Raw genomic sequence first — 21,000 nt, 5'->3', positions numbered from 1 at the left:
GCGTCAGACCCGGCCACGCCACCGCGGCCCCCGAGGACACAAGTGTCCCCGTGGAACTGCCGGCCTCTCCCGCCTCGGCTCCCTCCCAGCCCACCATCACCAAACGCGAAGAGACAGGCTTTGATCTGCGGCGCTGCCTCCTCAGCACAAAGGGAGAAGGGAAAAGAAACCCCTTTAGCATAAACACGTTCCGAGTTCACAGCTCAAATCAAGCAGAAGCAGCTGTTAAAAATAGCTCTGCCTCGCCGGGGCTGGTGCCTCGTGCGCGGGCAGCGGGAGGGCAGGGCAGGGGCCAGGGCAAGGGGCTCCCGTGAGGGACGGACGGACACGGGGCACCTGCCGCACATGGGACACCCGCCGCACACGGGCGCCGGCTCTGCGGGGGATGGACAAGGCGTGGGGCACCCACCCAGCACGGGACATGGCTGGAGTAGGCATGGGATCCATCCTGCCTAGGGCATGGCCAGAGTGACACAGGGGACCCATCACGAGTGAGGCACGGCCAGATGGACGCAGGGACGTGTGTATGGGGTGTGGCTGGACTGAGCACAGGGACCCGACGTGTGTGGGGCACAGGGGACCTGTCATGTGTGGGTTGTGGCCAGACTGGGCACCAGAGGTGCTGGCTGCGCTGCAGGCATGGAGGGCCAGTTCTGTGAGCAGTGGTGAGACAGTGGCTTGGGGACACGGAGCTGCTTCAGGCATATGAGAACCAGCAGAAGGAAGAACCTTCAGCAAGGCCGGGGGATGTCACTGACACCGGCAGCACTTCACAGGCGGCACAGGGCAGGACCCGGGGTCACAGTGAGGATTGCACCCAGCCATATCCTCATCCCTGCCATCATTCTGGTCCCTGCCTTTGTCCCCGTCCCTGCCATGCTTCCCGCACAGCTCTGCAGGGCTCCTCCCCACACCTGCAAGGCGAACCGCTCCGCAGCCCCATCCCAGACGTACCCCCAGCGCCCACCCCCGTGCCCACCTGGCTCTGCCTCTGCCCACTGGGCCACCGGCGGTTGCCCTGGCCCATCACACTGCCCGGGCACCAGGAGCACGGGGCACACCGGGAGCCCTGCTGGGATGTCCCGGGGTGCAGGGGAGGCCGGCGGCTCGTTTTGGGACGCAGCCAAAGACAGAGATTCCAGCCGCGGCGAGCAGTGGTTCAGCTCTGTCGCACCACACCATGTCCCGTGTCTCACATCCCCGTGATCCCCGTCCCAGACCACAGCCCGTTGCTCCCGCAGTGCCCTCGCACCCTCTCCGCACGGCGAGGCGGGAGCCTCGCTGTCTCCGCAGCCCCCCTGCCCTCACTGCGGACGGACACAAGGCTCAGACACCCCCCCGGCCCCCTCCCTGTCTTGCCTGGTTCCTGCTGGCACGAAGCGCTGACTCAGCACAGCAGCCCGGAGTCCCCAGTGCCGGAACAACCAAACTTCCAAGCGCTGCGTGCCGGTGCCCCGTGCCTGCCCACGCCGGCAGTGAGCACTGACCCAGCGGAGCAGGGAGCTCTCACAGCCCTCCCTGCGCCCACCCCGGCCCCGCACGCCCCGGCGCCTCCGCACACCCTGTTCCGTGTTCGTCGGGATGCTGCTCCACGCGCCGCCCAGCCGCCCGGCGCTTCCCTTCCCGAGCTTGGAGCCATGCCCAGACGCCCGGAGATGTCTGTGAGGCAGGACGAGACGAGGGATGGGATGGGGCTCCTCGTTAGTATGGACAGCAACAGGCCGAGGAGCGAGCTGGCTGGGGCTGGAGCCAGCGGCGCCCGTCCTCGCTTCCTGCATCACCACATCCCTCCTGGCCCGGGGCACCCACACTGGGCTGGGCAGAGCCTGCCGGGATATCCGCGGCCGTGGGATCAGCCACCCCCTGAGGCCCCGTCGCAGATGTGGGGTCACCTCTGTCGTGCCACAGCGATGCCCGGTGCCCAGAGCTTGGTGCCCTCTGCCCGCATCCCCAGCAGCATCCTTGGCTGTGGTCGTGCCAGGGAGGGCAACACGCCGAGGGCAGAGGGACCTGCTGGTCACAACTCCGTGCTGAGCCGAGCCCTCCAGAGGAGCCTGCGTGTGGCCAGCCTACTCCAGAGGGGTCCTTAATGGGAGCGTGCGGCAGACGGTGCTGGGAAACGGCTCCAAGGGCCGGGCATGGGGCAGGAGCGCCGCTGGCACGGTCCAAGAGCAGCACCAGCCCTGTGATGCTGCGACGGGGACCTCGCCGAGCCCTGGCTGACGCAGCGCGGGACGAGGCCGTTCCCCTGCCGGCGCAGCAAACGCGGCGCTGTCACTCAGCGGGGCCTCGCCGGAGCACCCTCGGCCTCCCGAACCGCCGGGAGATCAGAGACGAGCCACAAGGACAAAGGGAAGCCTATAAATTATACATGGAGCAACTCCATTTGGGAACAACTCTGAGGATGTCAAACACCCACGCCAGGACCCTCCCACGCATCCCTGCGTTTGCTCTGTGCTGTGGTTGGGTTTAGTGCCGCGCTCAGGCACTGCTTGCAGCACACCGGCATCTCCGAGCGTGGATAATGAGTCCCGCCGTGGGACGGGATCAGGATGGTGTAACCTCGGGGCTGCCCTGTCTGATGGACTCTCCTGGACTGTCCCTGAACCTGAGGAACCCACTCTACCGATGGGTCCAAAGGACATCTCGGATGCACCTGGCACCCAGTCAAACCAGCACTTCCCAGCCGCTCTTCAAGCACATTTACTGGGCAGTGGTGCTCAGTGCCTCCATCCTGGGGCTGCTGGAGCCCCTCCAAGGTCCTGAGCCCACCACAGCCCCTTCCAGCGTCCAGTCCAACGGGACCCCAGGGTCGTGGTTACTCCTTTCCAGGAGAGATCTGTGCTGTCTCCCAAGGCCAAAAGAGGAGCCTCGGTGCTCTGCTCCGATGTGCCCTGCTGGACATTGGGGTCCTCCTTGGAGTGGTCAGTGGAGAGTGACCCCAGGAGAGCCCAGTGGGTGGGGCAGGGAGACACAGAGCCAGACATGGTGGTCTGGGGGATGCAGGTGGGCTGGAACCGTGCAAGGAATGGGCTTGGAGCTTGACTAATCCCCTCTGAAGGATGGCAGCATAAGCCAGCCACGCAGTCAGCGTGGGGCTGCGGAGAACACGGCTCATCAAACCCATTTGCTGCCGGGCTTGATGAGGTTCCAAGTTTGGTCAGTGGAGGTAAAAGCCTCAGTGGAGCAGACTCAGATTTCTGCGAGGCATTTGACATTTCAACGAAGAAAGCAGGATAATCCCAAAGCAATGTGGCACACATTAAGTGGATCAAAACCAGCTAACCAGCACGTCTCTGCTCGTAACCATCCCGCGGCCCTGGCCACAGAGGGAAACTGAGGAAAGGGGAGAAAATGAAGAGCGAGGAAGGAAAAAGGCCAGCAGAGAGGTAGGAGAGGGGCATGGAGCAGAGGCTGCGCAGGATGGGGCTCTGGGTGGCAGCTCCAGGCTCCACTCACGGCAGCTGGAAATGAGTGTTGGCAGGTCCGAGAGGCAACTTCCTTAAAAAGTGAGGCCAGCTGGCACAGGAACAGCTAGGAAAGGTTTTGCACAGTGGTGGATCCTCCACCTCAGCAATTTTTTAAAGTCTGAGTGTTTTTCTCCACTGGTTCCTATGGGAATTCCAGGTGCAGGGATAAGGTGGGACAGACAGCAGGTCCCATCGATGATGTACAGGTGAAAGCAGGTGACGCCACTGTGACACAATGGAGTTCTGCAGCAGCGGGTTCTGCTGGTTGCTCACACAGCTAGGAGTGATCTCTCTTCTGTGTGACCCCAGGAGCTGAGGAATCATCAAGAATCTCTTCTCATGGACACCCCTTGGAGACCCCCAGCACTGGGTTTCTCTGGCCAGTGCTGATGGATGGTGAATTTTGTGAGTAAGAGGCACTAAACCTGCCGGGTTTGCATCATGGGACTCATCTCTGATGGTGCAGGGCTGACCTCAGAGGTCAGAGCCCCGCTGCACATTGCCTTGTCTGGAGAGTTACCTGCCAGCTTCGGCCCTTTCCCCACCTGTCCTCCCCCTCACCCTCCTGATAATGCCTGTGGAAGAGGGAAAACCAGAGCAGACACATAAATCTCCTTGGGACACAGGAAGCCAGGAGATGAGATTTATGAGAGAGGAAGTCAGATTCTCCTGGAACTGCAGAGGAGAGAAGTGAATGACCCGGCTCCGCTCGCAAGGTAGTGCCTTTGTCTGATTTTCCTGATCTCCAGAGAGGTGCTGCTGGCAATGGAGTGGGGCAGCACTGGAGGCTGAGGTGCTGGAGGGGCAGGAGCCAGGCTCATGACACATCACTCCACAGCAGAGCCTAATCCTGCCTTGGCTCCGGGAAGACTCGAGGCGTTTGTTCTCAGATCAGAGCGTGTGTGGGACTCGAGGATGGAGGACTTGGAGCAGCTCCTCGGGCAGCTTGCACACTCGAAATCTGGTTCCTCGCTGAGGAAGCTCCACCACAAAGCCAGCTCATGCCCTGCCCTCACGCTTCTCTTGGAGGCTCTTCCAGAACCTGGCTTCTGGGAGCCTCACAGACCTTCTCATTTCCTGCAGGCACTTAATCACGGCCCGTTTATATCCGACTGTACTCGTGCCAACGGAGCGCTTCCGCTCCAGCAGCTCTTCTCCCTCCTCAGCGCTCAGCCCTCGCAGTCCCCAGCAAGGAGATGCCCCTTCTCCAGCCACATTCCCAGCGCTCCACGGGTCCAGCTCGGCTCGTGTCCCCAAGGCCAGCTCCCCATGTCCCTGATGGACCTTGTAGTGCCCGACCCCGTCCCTCCCGGCAGTGCTCAAGGCTCTGCTTGAACAACACTTGGGCTCCCCCAGGACCCCTGGGCTGGCCTGGCTGAGGACACAGGTGCCGTCCCTGCCACCAGGGCCATGTGCGGGGCGCCTGGGGGTTCTGGGAGCGGCACTGGCACACAGGTCCTGGTGCGAGCGGCGGCTCACACGAGCCGAGGGATCCGCACTCATCCCTATGTAGGTCACTGGCTGAAGTGCTCTGCGGGAACATTAGTCACTCTCCCAGCCACGGGGCCCAGGAGAAGGCTCTGGCACCCAGCTGGGGCAGGGAGCCCCGCCACCCACCTCCCCATGGCACCAGCACCCGTGGCCAGCCCGCGGTCTCCTGTCTGCGGCTACCGAGGCTCCCGGTTGGTCTGGCCGCACGCGCCATGGCTCATGCCCATGGAAAGGATCCCATCGGCTGGGGAAGGAGGAGCGGCATCCTCCCGGCATGCGGAGGTCACCAGCTCCGCTTCCATCACTCCCTCCGACTGCGGATGTGCTGGTGCTGCAGATGGAGGCTGCACACGGCCAGGGAGACGGGAGTACAAAGCCTCTGCACGAGCCTTCAGAAGCTGCAGAAGCCAAATTATTCCTCTGTCTCCCGTGGATGCTAATACGGCTGTCATGGCAGTGGTGTCTCTGTTCCCTGTGCTACCTGCTGGCGTTCCCACCTCTCTGCCAGGCAGAGGAGCATTGGTATCACTGTTTTAATGAGACATGAAGAGGTAGAGTGACCCGCCCGGGGGAACATGGGCAGAGCGGGGCAGACAGCACGTGCGGAGCGGGAGCAGCTCAGGAGGAGTTTGTTCCACGTCCCGAGGCTTCCCTCGGCCGCATCCGTGGAGGAGCAGGCGAGCATCCCTGGAGCTGCTGCTGGCACTGCAGTTCAGTGCCACCCCTGGGGCTGCAGGAGAGACCATGCTAGGAGGAAGAACACCCTGCTCAGCTGCTTGCCTCCCAGTGAATGGGGTGTGGGCAAGACCATCCTCCTCCGAGCCCTGGAGATGCCCTGTGTGGCTGCATGGACCTGGGAGGACGCTTATGATGGAGGTTCAGCCCACAGAGCTCGGCTGGTGCCCAGCACCAAAGCCCAGGGCTCTGCCGGCATCTCCGGCATGGGCTGATCCTGCAGCAGTGACAGGACAAGGGAAGTGGGACACAGCCCAGAGACTTTTGGCCACAGGAGACCCAGCTCATCTGCAGACCCCCACAGCCCTGCACTCTCTGGGGAGGATGTCTCACCTCTGGAGAAGGGGCTCAGGCACCCATCTGGAGCTCAGCTGCCCCAGCGTGCAAAGCAGCTGCCTGGGCCAGGGGACCCTGGCAGACCAGGGTTCTGTGGGCTCCCTCACAGGCCAGAAATGGCATCAGGAAGGCACCAACTGTCCCCAGGGCACACTTCTGGAAAAAGCTGGAAAGGCTTCACTGCCCAGCAGCTCCTGCGCTGCTCCTGCACACACTGGTCCAGGCTCAGGGGGCCCGGCCCCTGAGCAGGGACCCCCTGGGGCAGCCCCCATCCCACCACCACCCACTGGCCACGGTGCTGGCAGCCAGCAGCATGGCCTCTGCAGCTGCAGCTCCCAGCACTGAGAACGTCCTTCCAGAATACAAATTCCTGCCTTTAAGTGCATTCCCAATGCCATCGAGCAGCCTGCCCCTCTTTATCTCCATGCGCTTTAGACAGCGCTGGCTACCAGGGGAATTTGGGAATTAGCAAATGTCTTCCTTCACCTCCTGCCTCAGTTTCCCCACCACCAAACAGCTCGGAGCACACGGAGCATCTCAGCAAACACGCGAGGCAGGCTCTGCCCACGGCACTGTTTGGGACTGGAGTAGTGTTGTTAGCAGGGATGGGAATAGACCCACTAATTATCTGTGGCCTCTGGATGCCACCATGCTATTAAGTAATTACAATAATTATCATTTATGAAGAAGACAACCTCAGTCCAAAGGAGCTTCTGCGACGAAATCCACCCCACTCCTCCGAGCGCGCCGGAAGGACAAATGCTCCCTGTGGAGAAGGGACACGGGGAAGGGCTGGAGGTGCCAGTCCCAGCCCGGCTCTGCCCGGGGGTCTCCCCCCCGCGGCCCCCGGCCCCGCTCCTCGGGCAGCACCGCAGGGAGGGAGCGCAGCCGGTCCCCGCGTCCCCTGCCGCCGCGGCTCTGCCGAGGGGGTCATTCCCGTACCTCCCGGCAAGGGCCGAGTGTGGAGATCGCCGCGAGCTGCTGCTGGCACTGAGCACGCTGTGCCCCTCAGAGCGAGCAGCTGACACCGATGTCCCCGTATGTCCCCGTGCTGGCACAGCCGGGCCCGGTGGTTACTCATACGTGTCCACCTCGTGCTCCCAACACAAAACCGGCTCCGCGGAGACCTCCGGCCCCCCCTCCCGCACCGCTGCCGGGAGCCGCAGCTCTAGCGGGGTTCGTGTGCGTTCCCGCGGGGAGGATCGGGACCGGAGCACCCCGGGAGGGACGGGCGCACCCCGGGAGCTGCGCATCCCCATTTCGCGGGACTGCCTGGGGTTCGCTCCCGCATCCCGGAGCCCCGCCGGCGGACACAAGGCCTTGGGCGCGGAGCGCGGCGCCGGGAGCTGCCGGGAGCAACGTGGGCTGAATCCCTCCAGCCCCGGCCGGCGTCACCGCGGCGCGCGGTACCGAAAGTGACATCCCTGGATCTGCGTGTGCGTGTGTCACCCGGCACAGCCCCGGCTGACGGACGCGTTCCTAACGAGGGGGAGCGGAGATGAGCCCGCCTGGCCGCTCACCAGAGCGGCTCCCGCACGCAGCGACCCGGCGACCGGCGGGGCCACGAGCCGCGGCGGACAGGGCGAGGCTGCGGCACCGCGGCACGACGTGGGGGTCTTCGACCCCTCCAACACAGCAGCTCCCACCACAGATGCAGCTCCCTCGGCAGCACACCGTGCCACCGTTCCAGCACGGCTCTGTCCCCCAGAGACCCCCGCCACGGCAGCCGGCGGCCACCTCGGTGCGGGGTGCCCGGCGTAGGGGGCTCGGTGCGGGGTGCCCGGCGCACGGTGCCTGCCGTAGGATGCTGGGTGCACGGTGCCACCGTCCCCGTGCCTCCCGCAGTTCCCCGGGCAGCTCCTGCTCGGCGTTGGCAGGGGAGGGGAGGACAGGGAAGTGCCGCGACCCCCGGGGACCCGGGGACACCGCGAATCCCCCTCGCCAGCCCAGCTCGGCTCCGAGCCCCAGCCCCGCCGGCCCCCGCGCATCCCGCGGGCCGAGGGTACCCGCACCGCTCCCGCGCCCCCGGGGTCCCCGCATCGCCACGCAGTCCCGGTTTCGGGGCTCCCCGCACCGCGTCGCCGCTCCCGGCCCCGGGGTTCCCACTCCCCGGCCGCGGGGCTGCCCGGCGTCCCAGTACCGGCCCGGCGCAGCAGGGCCGATGCCCGCAGCGCCCGGTCCCGCCGCCGCCCCGCTCCCCGGCCGAGCCTCCTCCCCATCCCGCCCGGTACCTGGTGCTCGGCGGCGGCGGCGCGGGTCCAGCAGCGGCGGGCGCGGGGCTCAGCGGGGCGGGGCGGGGCGGCGCGCTCTCGCCGGTACCGGGGCGGAGCCGGCGGGGGCGGAGCGGGGCGGGGGGCGGAGCCCCGCGGAAGGGAGCGCGCCCGGGAGCCGAGACCCGGAGCCGTGGAGCTCGGAGGAGAAGCGGGGGAACCTCGGTCCCGGCACCGGACGGGCGCTGCGTGCCCCCGGCGTGCCGGTGCTGCTGCGCCGGGCAGCTCTCGGCGGGGCGGCCGCGGGGCTGTGGCACCACATGGATTCCCGAAGGCGCGGGAGCTGTTGGGGTTTGATCCGTTTGCTGCCCACAAGAGAAATCCCTTCAAAGCCGCTCGTAGCCAGGGCTGGCCGTGGCCGCACGTTTCTTCCCCACAGTAGTCCCCGGTGGGCTACGCCCCATCCCGAGCAGCTCCCGGGGCTGCCCAGGGGCTGATGGTGCGAAGCTGGAGCCCTTGGTCACCGGCATCAGTCACATCCTTCCCCCAACAGTCCGCTTCGGTCTCCATGTAGCTGGCAAGGTCTGGCCTGGGGCTGCAGTGGGGCTCCGTCTCTGCCGGAATCCAGGAGGAAGCTCCGGCAGTGCCAGATCTGCGAGGGCTGGAAGGTGCCTGTGGCACCCGGGATGGGCAGTGGTGCCCAGCGCCCGGTGCTGCCCTCACAGGACTCACGGCACGGCAGCATCCCCGGAAGGGCTGGCACCTGAAGCCACCCACAAAGCTCCATCAGTGACACCAGGGCACGGCAGGGCCATCACTGCTCCTGAGCCTACCAGACAATGCTTTTACCGCAGAAATAGCTGCCTTTTCCCGCAGTTTCCAGCCTCGGATGTGCCTCTGGGACAGCTTTCTGGGCAGCATCCCGCTCATGCACACTCCACTCATCTTGCTACAAAGCTGGGAGCCTCCTGGAGTGGAGCTAAGAGCTCTGTTTGGGACCCTTCACCAGAGACGCTCCAGGAAGAACCTGCTTGCTATTTTCAAAATGCCCTTACATCCACAGATGGCCTTAAATTACCCCAAAAATGACAGAGGTGCTTGAGCATCACTCTGTAGTTGTACCTACATTCTCCCAGCATCATGGTGGGTGTAGGAGCCATCTCATCCCTGGAGTGGGGTACACAGTCTGGGAACTGGGCATGAAGGGGCCAGGAGAAGAGGTCTGGGGAGCTGGGGAAGAAGGGACCAGGGCGGGCAGGGGGCAAACAGACCCCAAGGCAGTTGGGGCTCCAGGGTATGAGCTGACTGGAGGAACAAGAACAGTGTCCTGTTCCATGGTGCCGGCTGCAGGACCCAGCAGGGCCTGACCAGTTCCTCTCTCCCAGAGCCACTACGTGGCCTGCATGGCTGCCATCCTGAGCCAGATGGACAAGGACCACTACAGCACCTACATCCAGGCGTTCCCCTCCCGGCCTGAGCTGATGGTGAGTGCTGCCCCACGGCAACACCGCGCCCTCCGGCACCAGCACCTCCCTCACTGCTTCCCCTCAGAGGGCACTGCAGCCCAGCACGGCTCCTGACATCTCTCCCTCCCTTGCAGGACTTCCTCATGGAGACTTTTATCCTTTTCAAGGACCTGATTGGGAAGACGGTGTATCCCGGTGACTGGATGGTGATGAACATGGTGCAGAACCGGTGAGGGCGTGGGGAGGGACCTGCAGGAGGACACTGGGGCTGGGTGTGAGCACCTGGGATGCCTCAGGGCAGGTGGACACTTGGAGCGTGGCTCTGGACGTGCAGGACTGGTGCGCTGGACAATGTTTGGCTGCACTGAGGTGGGCACAAAGGACCTCCCACCTCCACCCCTCTGTGGGACGATGGTGGGCATGTGGATGGTGGACACACCAGGCTGGGCAGTGGGCACACTGGTGCTGCCCTCACTCAGCACCGACGGCCTCTCACCCCCAGGGAGTTCCTGCGTGCCATCAACCACTTTGCCACAACTTTGACCGAGATGTTCCTGAGCAACAGCAACTTCGAGCTGCAGGTGGGTGGGCACTGCCTCAGTCCTGGTTTGGGCCAGGGGGATTAGGAGAGGACCCAGCCCAGACCCCAGCCCACTGTGCCACCCAGGCTGGCACTCATCCCTGTGCTTCCACCACAGCTTTGGAACAACTATTTCCACCTGGCCGTGGCTTTCCTCACGCAGGAGTCCCTGCAGCTGGAGAACTTCTCCCCCGCCAAGCGCAATAGCATCCTGGGCAAGTGAGTCCCCACTCTGCCCAGCCGGCCACACCTCGGGTCCCTGCCCTGGGCTGCCGCCATGGCACGAGGTCAGGGATTTTGGGATGAGCCAGCTGGGCTGTGCTGCACCCGGAGCTGCAGAGCAATGCTGACTGACCTCTGTCCTGGCAGGTATGGGGACATGAGAGCCACGATTGGAGCGTCCATCCGGGACATGTGGTACAGCCTCGGTGAGACACGCTGTGGAGTGATGGGGAATTTTTGGGTCTCTTTGGGCTGATGTCCATCAGCACCGTCCCCAGAGTGGCTGTGGGGAGTGGGGCGTTACTGGTGTGGGCATGGGAGCCTGTGTGGGTGCGAATCTGCCCCGCAGCCCTCCCTGTCCTCCCAGGCCAGCGCAAGATCGAGTTCATCCCGGGCATGGTGGGCCCCATCCTGGAGATGACGCTGGTGCCGGAGCCGGAGCTGCGCAGGTCCACCATCCCCATCTTCTTTGACATGATGCTCTGCGAGCACCGGCTCACCGGGAGCTTCAGCCGGGTGAGGGACAAGGCTGCTCCTGGGGGAGCAGGATGGGGTGGGATGTCGTGGGAACCACCCACGCCAGGGCAGTGGCGTGGCCTGGGAACGGGGACCAGACCCCTTTCTGCGGGCAGTCTCTGAGGAGGGGCTGCTCCAAGCTCAGCCCATCCTCGTCCCCTCTCCGCAGTTTGAGGATGAGATCCTGCGCAGGCTGGACAGCGAGGTGGAGGGCGGCCGGGGGGATGAGCAGTACATGCAGCTTTTCAAGAGCATGTGAGTGTGCAGTGACATCCCTGCCACCTTCTCCCCAGGGCGTGACCCTTTGCTGTCACCATTGCCTGCCCTCCCATCCCTCCTCATGCTGTGCCCTGGCCCGGAGTGTGCCACGGGGGAAAGGGACCAGCGAGGAGGATGGCTGGTGCCTGAGCACCGTTGTGTGATCCCTGCACACCTCTGCTGGCCCTGCCAGCCAGCCCCTGCCTGCCCCAGCTGTCACCTCTGCCCCAGTGATGCCCCTGCCCTAGGAATTACCCTTGTCCTGCCCCAGGAATTACGCTAGGCCTTAAGTGATACCCCTGCCTCAGGTGATGCCACTGCCCCAGGTGTCATTCCTGGCCCAGGAATTACTCCTGCCCCGGGTGATGCCCCTGCTCTGCCCAGGTTTTGCTCCTGCCCTCTTGTGCTGAGCAGGGCAGTGGTGGGAGCACTGCAGAGCTGGCTGTGCAGTGGGACCCGTGTCCTCTTGTCCTCCCCAGCCTGCTGAGCTGCTGCCAGAGCCACCCTGAGCTGGCCAAGCCTGGAGAGGACTTTGTGAAGCTGGTGAGCGAACTCCTGGAGCGGCTCTTGGACTACCGGGCTGTCATGAATGACGAGAACAAGACCTACAGCATGAGCTGCACCGTCAACCTCCTGGTGGGCACTTGTGCCCTGCTCCAGCTCCCTGAGGCTGGCAGGGCTCATCCCCATGTCCCCAGCTCCCTGGGGCAACCAGGGCTTGTTCCCATGCTTCCCCAGGTCCCCCGCGCTGGAAGGGCTTGTCCTTGCATCCCCCCAAATCCCAGTGGTGCCCCTGACACAGCAGAGATAGGGTGCACGTGGTGCCAGAAGCGACGTCCCTTGGGAGTCACCGTGCAGCACCCCAGGGCCGTGGCAACCCCATCCCTGCATGGGAATGGTCCTGGCAGCACCACGACCCAGAGGGTGGTAGTGTGGGGGGCTGTGGCATGTGCCACCCCTGGGGCCACTCAAACAGCCTCGTCTGCCCTTCCACAGAACTTCTACAAGGAGATCGACCGCCAGGCCATGTACATCAGGTGAGCATAGCCCTGGGGACACCGGCAGCACCTGGGGTGGGGTGTCCCAACCAATCCCAGTGGGATGGGGGTGGCAGAGCAGCCTGAGGGGCAGGGTGATGGGACTCTGCCTCCAAACTGTCAGGCCCCACACATGGGACTGTCACTCCCCACGCATGGCTCTGTCACTCCCAGGTACCTGTACAAGCTGAAGGATCTGCACATCAGCTACGAGAACTACACGGAGGGAGCCTACACGCTGCTGCTGCACGCCCGGCTGCTCACGGTGGGCACGGGGGACTCAGGGGGACTGTGGAGGGTGGGCAGCCCTGTGGGCATGGTGTGACACGTCCCTGTTCCCTTGTGCAGTGGTCAGAGGAGTCGAATGCAGCCCCTGTGCCGGGCCCGCACAGCCCCCACCTGCACACCCAGCGCCAGCTGAAGGAGGCTCTGTACAACCAGATCATTGAATACTTCGACCAGGGCAAGGTGAGTGTGGCCACCTGCCCCTACAGACCCTGCAGCCTCTGAGCCCTCGCAGCTGCAGGGAGCTGGGCTGGCTTAGAGCAAGCCTGGCCCCCTTGCCACCACTGTCCCCTGTTCCAAGCTCCCAGACCTCACCCTCAGCACAGCCCCTCACTCTCCCCACTGCTGCAGTGGGGCTGGAGCTGCCCTGCAGTGAGCCTGGGCTGGATGGTTCACCCCACAGCCACTGTCCTTTGTGTCCCTTTTCCCTATCCCATCCTGTCCCATCGCATCCCAGCCCAGTCCTTGTACTGCCAGGGGCCGGCAGCTCAGACAGCTCGGGACAAAGGCTTGATGGGGTGGGCTGGGGGGCTCCAGGGCTGGAGATGGTGGGAAGCCAAGTCCTGCTGCTGCCCACTGGACCACCAGTCCCCACAGGAGAGCCCTGTCCCCCTCCTCATGGCGTGCAGGGGTGCAGGTGCCCCCACAGGCAGGGTGGTCTCTGCTGGAAATCCCTGGTGCCCCCTTCCCCAGCTCACCCTGCACCGGGGGGCCCTGTCTTGGCCCCTCTCTTCTCCAGATGTGGGAGGAGGCCATCCACATCTGCAAGGAGCTGGCGGAGCAGTACGAGAGCCACGTGTTCGACTATGAAATGCTGAGTGACATCCTGGTGGGTGCCTGGCTGGGGTTGGGGTGGCTGCTGGCAGGGCAGGATGGCAGGGATGATCTGGGGGGAATGGGGGGGTCTTCAGGGCCCCATCCTGCCCTCATCCTACCCCTCTCCCCTGCAGCAACGAGAAGCCAAGTTCTATGAGAAGATCCTGAAGGTGCTGCGGCCCAGCCCGGACTACTTTGCCGTGGGGTACTATGGGCAGGGCTTCCCCACCTTCCTCCGGGTAAGCAGAACCAGGAGCAGCTCCACACCTGCCACCTCTGCACCCAAGGAAACCCACTCCTCACTGGTGTCCACCTGGGTGTGGAGCTGTGGACCACAACTCTGAGTGTCATCATCGAGCCCATTCCTTACTCAGCATCTGTCCCCTCCACATCTGTCCTGGAGATGTGTGTCCTGGGGAAAAGGTCAGATGGTTTGCACAAGTCCAGTCACTCTCCCCGCATCCCTCCATGCTGCCACGTCCTTATAGAAGCCACTGAATTTGTCAGGCAGGATTTGTCCTTAGTGACATTGCTTGGCTGGCACCAGTCCTGATTCTCCATGTGCCTGCTTCCTTTTTCCTCTAGTTCCTGGGTTTGGGGGGATATTTTTTTCTAGAGGGGGGGTGTCTCCTGCTTGGCAGGGGGTTCAGCCTCATCAGCACCAGCACCCCAATTCTCTGGGCCTTGCCGGCCCTGCTCTGTGGCAGTGGGATGAGCTGTCACCTTCCTCCCCTGCAGAACAAAGTCTTCATCTACCGGGGCAAGGAGTATGAGCGGCGTGAGGACTTTGAGATGCAGCTGCTGAGCCCCTTCCCCAATGCTGAGAAGCTGAAGAGCACATCTCCCCCTGGCCAGGACATCACTGACTCCCCAGGGCAGTGTATCCTCTGTGTACAGGGATGGGGCTGGGAGGGTGGCTCGGTCCCTGTCCATTGCTCTCCATGCGGGAATTCCTGCAGTGCCTCTCTGTACCCCTGGGGTTCACCCCTCCGGGCCCTGGAGCCCCTCTCCCCAGCAGCCCCGTCCTCCCCCAGTGCGTGCCCATGGCTCCTTCACTCACACAGACATCCAGTGCTTCACCGTGCAGCCGGCAGAGGAAGCCAAGATCCGGCTCAAAGGCCAGAGCATCCCTGAGCAGATCACCAAGTGAGTGTCCAGCTCAGGGAGTCCCTGCTCTGCTCCGTGTGGGTGGGACACAGTGGAGGTCCTCTCCCATCTCTGCCCCTTCCCTCCCCACAGCTTCTACAAAGCCAACCACATCCAGAGGTTCAGCTACTCACGGCCCTTCAAGAGGGGCCCGAGCGATCCGGACAACGAATTTGCAGTGAGTGCTGGGAGGGGCTGCCAGGACCCCCCGCAGGGAGGGACAGGAGAGCTGGGGGGGCCCTGCAAGGAGCTAAGGGTCCAGAGGAGAGACAGGGGGCCCTGGGATAGGGAAGGTGGTAGTCCTGTGCCCACGGAGGTGGGAGCTCCCCACGCCATGGGACAGCCAGGGGTGACCCAGGGTGATGGGAAGAGGGTGGGGGGTGACTGCTGCTCTTCCCACAGAACATGTGGATTGAGCGGACAACCTTCAGGACAGCCTATCCCCTGCCTGGCATCCTGCGCTGGTTCGTTGTGACCTCCACTGAAACGGTGAGGAGGAGGCTGGGGGGCAGCAGGGCTCTCCCAGGGTCCTGGTTCGCACAGCCCCAGCCCTGCCAGGTCTGAGGGGCTTCATGGGGTGATATGTGCAGCCCCAGAGGTCCCTCCAGTGGGGTGGGGAGAGCCCACCCTGCCAGCCCTAACGAGGAGGGGCAGGTGGCTGTGCCAGCAAGCGCTGACCCCTCTCTGTGCACAGATCGTCATCTCCCCCCTGCAAAACGCCATTGAGACCATGATGAAAACCAATGAGAAAATCATGAGCGAGATCAACCGGCACCAGAACGACCCCAGCCTGCCCATTAACCCTCTCTCCATGCTGCTCAATGGCATCGTGGACCCTGCTGTCATGGGTGGCTTCGTCAAGTATGAGAAGGTGAGGACACCCAGGGGCTGTGTTGGGGCCGGCTGGGCACAGCCAGGACTGGCACTGGCACCATTCTGCCATCCCCAGCCTTTGTGGAGCTGGGCCAGCAGTGGAGCTGAGGAGGGTCGTTGCAGGCTTTTTTCCAGGAGTCCTACATCCAGGAGCACCCTGAGGATGGAGTGAACATCGAGAAGCTGAAGGACCTGATCGCCTGGCAGGTAACAGGTGCAGCATCCGTCTGGCAGGAACAGCTCCCCCGGTGTCCCCCGTCCCAGGGAGCCCCACAAGTCCCTGTTCTCCCGCAGATCCCGCTGCTGGCAGAGGGCATCCGGATCCATGGGCAGAAGGTGACAGAGGACCTGCGGCCCTTCCACGAGCGCATGGAGCAATGCTTCGAGCAGCTGCGGGCCAAGGTGGAGAGTCAGTATGGGATGCGGGAGATGGTGAGTGCCACGGCAGTGGGCATGGGGCAGGCACGGCTGGGGGGAACAGGCAGTGCCTGGCACCGTGGGGGTGACACTGGACAAGCCAACGCAGGTGTGGGGCAGCAGGGAGCAGCTGGCTGAGGCCACAGCCGGGGCAGGAACAGGGTGAGGGGCACTGGGCATGGGGGACCTCGGGGTCCCTGCCTGCCCCAGGAGGGGGCACAGCACTGCTGGGGGTGGCTGGCACTGATGCAGAAGCGGTCAGAGAGGGCACTGCTGGCCTTGGTGGAGCCCAGGGATGGGCTGGGGAGGCTCTGCTCTCTCATCCCTCCTGGCTGTGTCTCAGATGTTCTTTGAGGACCGGCGGAGCGGACGACCCCGGTCCATAGCCTGGGTACCTGACTGGGACCGGCTGAGCCACACTGGAGCCAGGCAAGTGCTGTGGTGGAGAGTGCTGGTTGTCTCCTCTCACCACCCTCAGCCCTCCCTGCTGAGCCCTCCTCACTCTCCTCTGCCCCAGGTGCTTCTCTCCCACCTCCCCAGTCCTCTGCCCTTCCACCTTCCCTTTGTGCCAAGTGCATCTCAGGGGTCCATCCCGCCAGGCCACCACGGTGGCCCTGTCCCTATGAGGGGCATGGAGGGGAGACACCCCGTGTGCAGCTCCCAGGCTCACCTGGACACTGCTGTCACCTGAGCCATCCACTCTTGTCCCCCAAACCTCTCCTGTGGAGCTCTGCCATGGACGGTGCTGGTGCCTGGCTGAGTGCAGCTGCTCCTAATGATGCTCCAGCTGGTCCATGGCATAGCCCTGCTCCTCCCTCCCCTGCTGTCCCTCACCTGTCTCAGTCACCCCACAGCACAGAGGCACCCCCGACCCCAAAGCCTGCCCCCCGCCCCTCTGAGAGCGAGGACCACAGGAACGAGCGCAGGGAGAACCGCTCAAGCTCCATCTTCGGGCCCCGGCGGCAGGACCCACGCCAGTCCATCTCGGAGCTGCCAGAGCCCAAGGTGATGCTCAGCACAGCCCTAGTGCCTCCCTGGTGCCCTGCTTGCACTCCCCTGGGTGTCCTGCTGCACCCAGAGCCCCTGGTCCTGCCCACAGCACCAGCCCCCCGCCCAGATGGGACCCCTCGGGGGGCTGGTGGCAGCCCCTGCTGCAGGGAGGGCAGGAGCAGGGGCTGGAAGGGCACAAGGCTGGAGACCCAGGGCTGCAGGGCTGCCTGGCACCTGAGGTGCTGAGCCTCTCCTCTGTGTCCCAGGACGAGAAGTGGAGACTCTCCTGCAACATCAGTGAGAGCAGCCTGAGCTCTGATGGGAAACAGCCCCCACCGAGCCGAGCTGCTGCTGGTGCTCAGCCCCGCACTGCAGGTACAACCTGCCAGGCCACCTTCCTGGGAGTCCCTACAGCCCCATGAGCAGGGCTGTGCCCTCCCACAGCAGCCCTAGCATATGCCTCTGTGCCCCTCATGGTGGCACAGAGTGGGAGCACCCCTGCTGAACACTCCCTGTGGGGCTGTAGCCATTGATCCTGGACCTTGTGCCACCGGGTCTTGGTGCTGAGAGCTGTTCCTGGTGGGAACCAGCTCCCTGCTCCTGGCTGGGCTCACGTTCCATGGCACCTCTGTCCCCTCTGCCCAGCACTGCCACACTCCCGTAGGCAGGAATGCTGGCCCCAACAGCCTTGGGGACGGCTGAGCCTCCATCCCACCCCTCCTGCCTGCACAGGGTCGTCCCTGTCTCCCACTGGCTTTGGTGGCCGTGTGAAAAGCGCCAGCAAGCTCCCGCCACTGCCCCGCAAGTTCAGCCCCACGGTGTACGAGACGTTCCTGGAGCAGAGCGATGCTGCAGCAGGAGGGAAGGTACGGGAGGGGAGGCACTGGCTGGCCCTGGCCCCCAGTCCCACCACCCCTCACGTCCCTCTCTGCTCGCAGGCATCCACATCTCCAACAGTGGATGGGAACAAAAGCCCCAAGTCACCGCCGCTGCCACCACCCAAGTCCAAGCGACTGTCACAGCTCTGACCCGATGCCACCTGCAGCTGCAGTGTCCACAGGGGCCACCCCTGCCCAGAGTGCCCAGCCAGCTGCTGGACCCACGGCCCTGCTTAATTCTCACCTGCTGGAGCACCTCTTGCAGCACTGCCACCTGGAGCATCCTGCATGGCCACGGGACTCCCACTGTGCACTGGGCACTGCCACCTTGTGTCCTGCCAACTCTGGCTATTGCCACCCTCCCGATGTCCCCTGGGGCTGGGACCCACCTGGCCCTGCATGCTTCCTATGCCACTGGAGCTGTGCTGAGCTCCCACACATGCAGCCCCTCCCAGCCACGAGGACTGAGCTGCCCATGGACTGCACCATGACAGGGAGAGAACCAGTGATCTCCCTGGTGGCATTTCTGGGCGATTCCTGCTCCCCACTCACGGGACAGCTCCTGCTCCTTGGCTGCCCACCCCATCCTTTAGCACCAAGACACATTCCTGGTCCAGACTGCACGGGTGTGCACATGGGCCCTGGCAGCCTCACGCTCTGCAGTGCCACCTCTCCTGCCCACACCTGCCACCTGCACCAGGCAGGTGTCACTGCCCTGACTGGCCATGCCACGCTCAGCTCCTGCCTCTGCACTGCAGCTACAGCTAATAAAGGGCAAATGCCTCAGCCAGGCACCTGCATGGGGGCTGAGCACCAGTGTGAGCCCCAGCACCCACCCCTGCTCGCCCACAGCCCAGCCAGGGGCCCCTCCCCAGCTGGCACCACCCCAAAGCACAGGCACTCACCCTCCTGCTGCAGGGAAGGACCCCAGGGAGCCCACTGGTCACTCCCTAAGCCAGGCTGTGCTGGCCAGACACAGGGAGGGGACTCGCTGCTCAGCCCCTGAGCTGGCACAGGGCTCTTTATTCAGATGGGCTCAGTCGTATTTACAGTCTGTGTTACAGGGGGACCTGGACCCGTAACCAGGGATGGGGAGGGCAGGGGCTGCCTGTGGCTGGGAGCTGCCATCAGCGGGTTCTGGTCTACGGGGGAGAGTGGGATCGGCTCCTGAGGCGAGGGCTGAGGGAGAGACACGGGGAGAAGGCGCCTCGTGCCACGAACACGGGGCTTGGGAGTGGTCAGGCTGCGCTGGTGCTGGGCTCTCCCCGCATTCCCAACGGAGCAGCGGGTGCTGCCTTCCCGGCTCCTCACAGAGGGTTGGCTGAGGAGGCTGCCAGGCGCTTCCCGATGTAGATCCTGGATTGGAGAGAGTGACTGTGAGGCACTGGCAAAGGGTGCTGGGCCCCAGCAAGCCAGGAGCAAGGGGAGATGGCAGCAGACCACTGCAGCTGCTGGGAGCAGTGGTGGATGAGCAGTCCAAATGCAGGAGTGTTCCCTCCTCCCCCAGTCCCAGGGCAAGACCCTCCAGACACTCCCCCCAGGCCCATGGTGAGACCCACAGACACTCACCCCAGCCCCAGGGTCAGCAGGTGGCTGAGCAGGAGTGAGGGGATGAAGAGCAGCAGCAGCTCTGAACTGAAAAGTCTCTTCTTCCTCCCCACTGCACCTCCCTGCAGGCTCCACAGCACTGGCTGGGGGGAGCACAGAAAGGCAAATTCCCTGGGAAAAGTGCATGATTAACAGGGGCACAGGGACAGCAGCATGGGGGTCAGCAGGATTTGCTGGCAGGGGGACAACAAGACTTACTTTGGAGACAGGTACCGAGGGCAGCGGGTACAGGCCCAGCCCAGGGACGCTGTCAGGCGTCGCTGCCTCCACTTGGCTTCCTCTGGCACATCCCACTGGAAGGAGACACAGGGCAGGTCAGAGCAGAGCCCGGGGGCACAGCAGGGTGTGGTGGGGGCAGCTCCCTCACCTGCCGGGGGTGGGGGCAGCCCGCTGGGGGCTGGCTGTGGGCAGGCAGCACCTCACTCTCCCCCGGCTGCTCGCTCCCATGGCTGGTTCCGTCGTCATCCCAGGCTGGGGAGCCCAGCACGAGCAGGGCCCTGCAAACAGAAACCCTCAGTCACTGAGCCCAGCCTGTGCCTCCAGTGCCAGCCCCGGCTCAGGCGGGCTCCGGAGCTCGGCTCCCCCTCGGAACTCACCCGTCACCGCTCTCTGTCTCCAGCTGGGCCTCCAGCAGCATCCGCTCCACGTCGGCGTGGCAGGAGAATGGCGAGGGTGCCGGCTCGGGCTCAGGGCAGCCTGGGCCACACCGCAGCTCCACCCAGGAGCCTGGAGGGGCTGTCAGCCCCCGCGCTGTCCCGGGCCCACCCCTGCACTCCATCCCATCCCAGGCCAGAGCCCTCCCCGGCACACCCCGCACCCCTACCCATACACCGCGGGAGCACCTAGTGCAGTCTCCAACCCGGCACGTCCCACGCACCCCAAGGCTGTTCTCCTGGGACCCACATCTGCCCCATCCCCGCGGTGCTCATCAGCCCTCCCGAGACCCCCACTGACCCAACCCCCGGTGCACACCAGCCTGCCCGGGACCCCCGCGCTCCCCGGCCCCCGGCACACGTCAGTCCCGCAGAAACCCCGCCTGGGCTCCCCACTGACCTGCTCCCCCATCCACAGTGTACATCAACCACCCGGGACTCCCGGTGACCCAGACCCTCCATGTGCACGTCAGCCCCCTGACTCCCGGGCTCCCCCACTGTCCCGAACCCCGCGGTGTCCCTTCCCGCCCGGGTCTCCCATTGTCCCGAACCCCTCGGTGCCCCGAAGCCCCCGGTTCCCCGTCCCGCCCGGCTCCCCCAGTGCCCCGATCCCGCCCCGGTGCCCCAGTTCCCCCCGGACCGTCGTCGCCGGCTCCCGCCATGGCCCCGCGGGTGCTCCGCGCGCAGCCCCCGCCGCTGACAGTCACGTGACGCCCGCGAGCCCCCATGTAAATAAAACCACCGGCACCGGGCGCCGGTCTCTTAAAAGGGCGCCGGCTCCGCCCGCTGGGGCCCGCGAGCCGCAGCCCGCCCGGGCGCGGGGGCGGCGGCCCCGCCGCGTTGCCTCTTTAAGCGGCGCCTACGTGCGGCGCGCGAGCAGGCGTCGGCTGCGGCGCGTGCAGACCCGCACGGAGCCGGGCCGCCCCCGCCCCCCCGTTGGCCCCGCCCCTCTCCCCCGCTGGCCCCGCCCCTCGCCCCGGTGCCCGCACAGCCCGAGCCGCGCCGGACGCTGC

General features: G+C 64.8%; 2 protein-coding genes across 6 annotated transcripts in view; one reads left to right on the top strand and one right to left on the bottom strand.

The window, feature by feature from the left end:
* LOC121676538 (dedicator of cytokinesis protein 2-like) overlaps positions 1 to 18,526 on the top strand; it is a 45,782-nt gene extending 27,256 nt beyond the window's left edge. For all 4 annotated transcript variants that reach the window (XM_042053189.1, XM_042053188.1, XM_042053191.1 and 1 more), the window contains exons 29-53: positions 9,628 to 9,726; positions 9,843 to 9,937; positions 10,211 to 10,289; positions 10,407 to 10,507; positions 10,658 to 10,716; positions 10,878 to 11,026; positions 11,196 to 11,281; positions 11,764 to 11,920; positions 12,281 to 12,321; positions 12,496 to 12,586; positions 12,670 to 12,789; positions 13,346 to 13,435; positions 13,557 to 13,661; positions 14,161 to 14,302; positions 14,487 to 14,568; positions 14,662 to 14,746; positions 14,971 to 15,057; positions 15,263 to 15,439; positions 15,565 to 15,648; positions 15,736 to 15,873; positions 16,202 to 16,287; positions 16,713 to 16,863; positions 17,115 to 17,223; positions 17,581 to 17,714; positions 17,787 to 18,526. In XM_042053189.1, the coding sequence (XP_041909123.1) occupies positions 9,628 to 9,726; positions 9,843 to 9,937; positions 10,211 to 10,289; positions 10,407 to 10,507; positions 10,658 to 10,716; positions 10,878 to 11,026; positions 11,196 to 11,281; positions 11,764 to 11,920; positions 12,281 to 12,321; positions 12,496 to 12,586; positions 12,670 to 12,789; positions 13,346 to 13,435; positions 13,557 to 13,661; positions 14,161 to 14,302; positions 14,487 to 14,568; positions 14,662 to 14,746; positions 14,971 to 15,057; positions 15,263 to 15,439; positions 15,565 to 15,648; positions 15,736 to 15,873; positions 16,202 to 16,287; positions 16,713 to 16,863; positions 17,115 to 17,223; positions 17,581 to 17,714; positions 17,787 to 17,876 (2,637 nt within the window). In that variant the 3' untranslated portion in view covers positions 17,877 to 18,526. The remainder of the gene's footprint in view (positions 1 to 9,627; positions 9,727 to 9,842; positions 9,938 to 10,210; positions 10,290 to 10,406; positions 10,508 to 10,657; positions 10,717 to 10,877; positions 11,027 to 11,195; positions 11,282 to 11,763; positions 11,921 to 12,280; positions 12,322 to 12,495; positions 12,587 to 12,669; positions 12,790 to 13,345; positions 13,436 to 13,556; positions 13,662 to 14,160; positions 14,303 to 14,486; positions 14,569 to 14,661; positions 14,747 to 14,970; positions 15,058 to 15,262; positions 15,440 to 15,564; positions 15,649 to 15,735; positions 15,874 to 16,201; positions 16,288 to 16,712; positions 16,864 to 17,114; positions 17,224 to 17,580; positions 17,715 to 17,786) is intronic.
* A 195-nt stretch (positions 18,527 to 18,721) lies between these two features.
* On the bottom strand, positions 18,722 to 20,833 carry LOC121676540 (BCL2/adenovirus E1B 19 kDa protein-interacting protein 3-like). Of its 2 annotated transcripts, none has more exons than XM_042053195.1 (6): positions 20,628 to 20,833; positions 19,931 to 20,060; positions 19,702 to 19,831; positions 19,533 to 19,627; positions 19,296 to 19,417; positions 18,722 to 19,082 (listed from the first exon to the last, which is right to left on the bottom strand). In XM_042053195.1, the coding sequence occupies exons 1-5, from the start codon at positions 20,713 to 20,715 to the stop codon at positions 19,309 to 19,311; spliced, it is 552 nt and encodes a 183-aa protein (XP_041909129.1). In that variant the 5' UTR covers positions 20,716 to 20,833; the 3' UTR covers positions 18,722 to 19,082; positions 19,296 to 19,308. The 2 variants fall into 2 exon arrangements, with proteins under 2 accessions (XP_041909129.1, XP_041909128.1); XM_042053194.1 differs by having other exon boundaries at positions 19,296 to 19,445; positions 20,628 to 20,826.
* Positions 20,834 to 21,000: the final 167 nt, after the last annotated feature.

The sequence above is a fragment of the Corvus kubaryi genome, unplaced genomic scaffold, assembly GCF_017639235.1.
Source record: "Corvus kubaryi isolate FWS band 111438036 unplaced genomic scaffold, C.kubaryi_AGA036_p1.0 split1-131, whole genome shotgun sequence".
Classification (NCBI taxonomy): Eukaryota; Metazoa; Chordata; class Aves; order Passeriformes; family Corvidae; genus Corvus; species Corvus kubaryi.
Note: the sequence above shows the minus strand (reverse complement) of the source record. Positions and strands in the feature narration are given on the sequence as shown.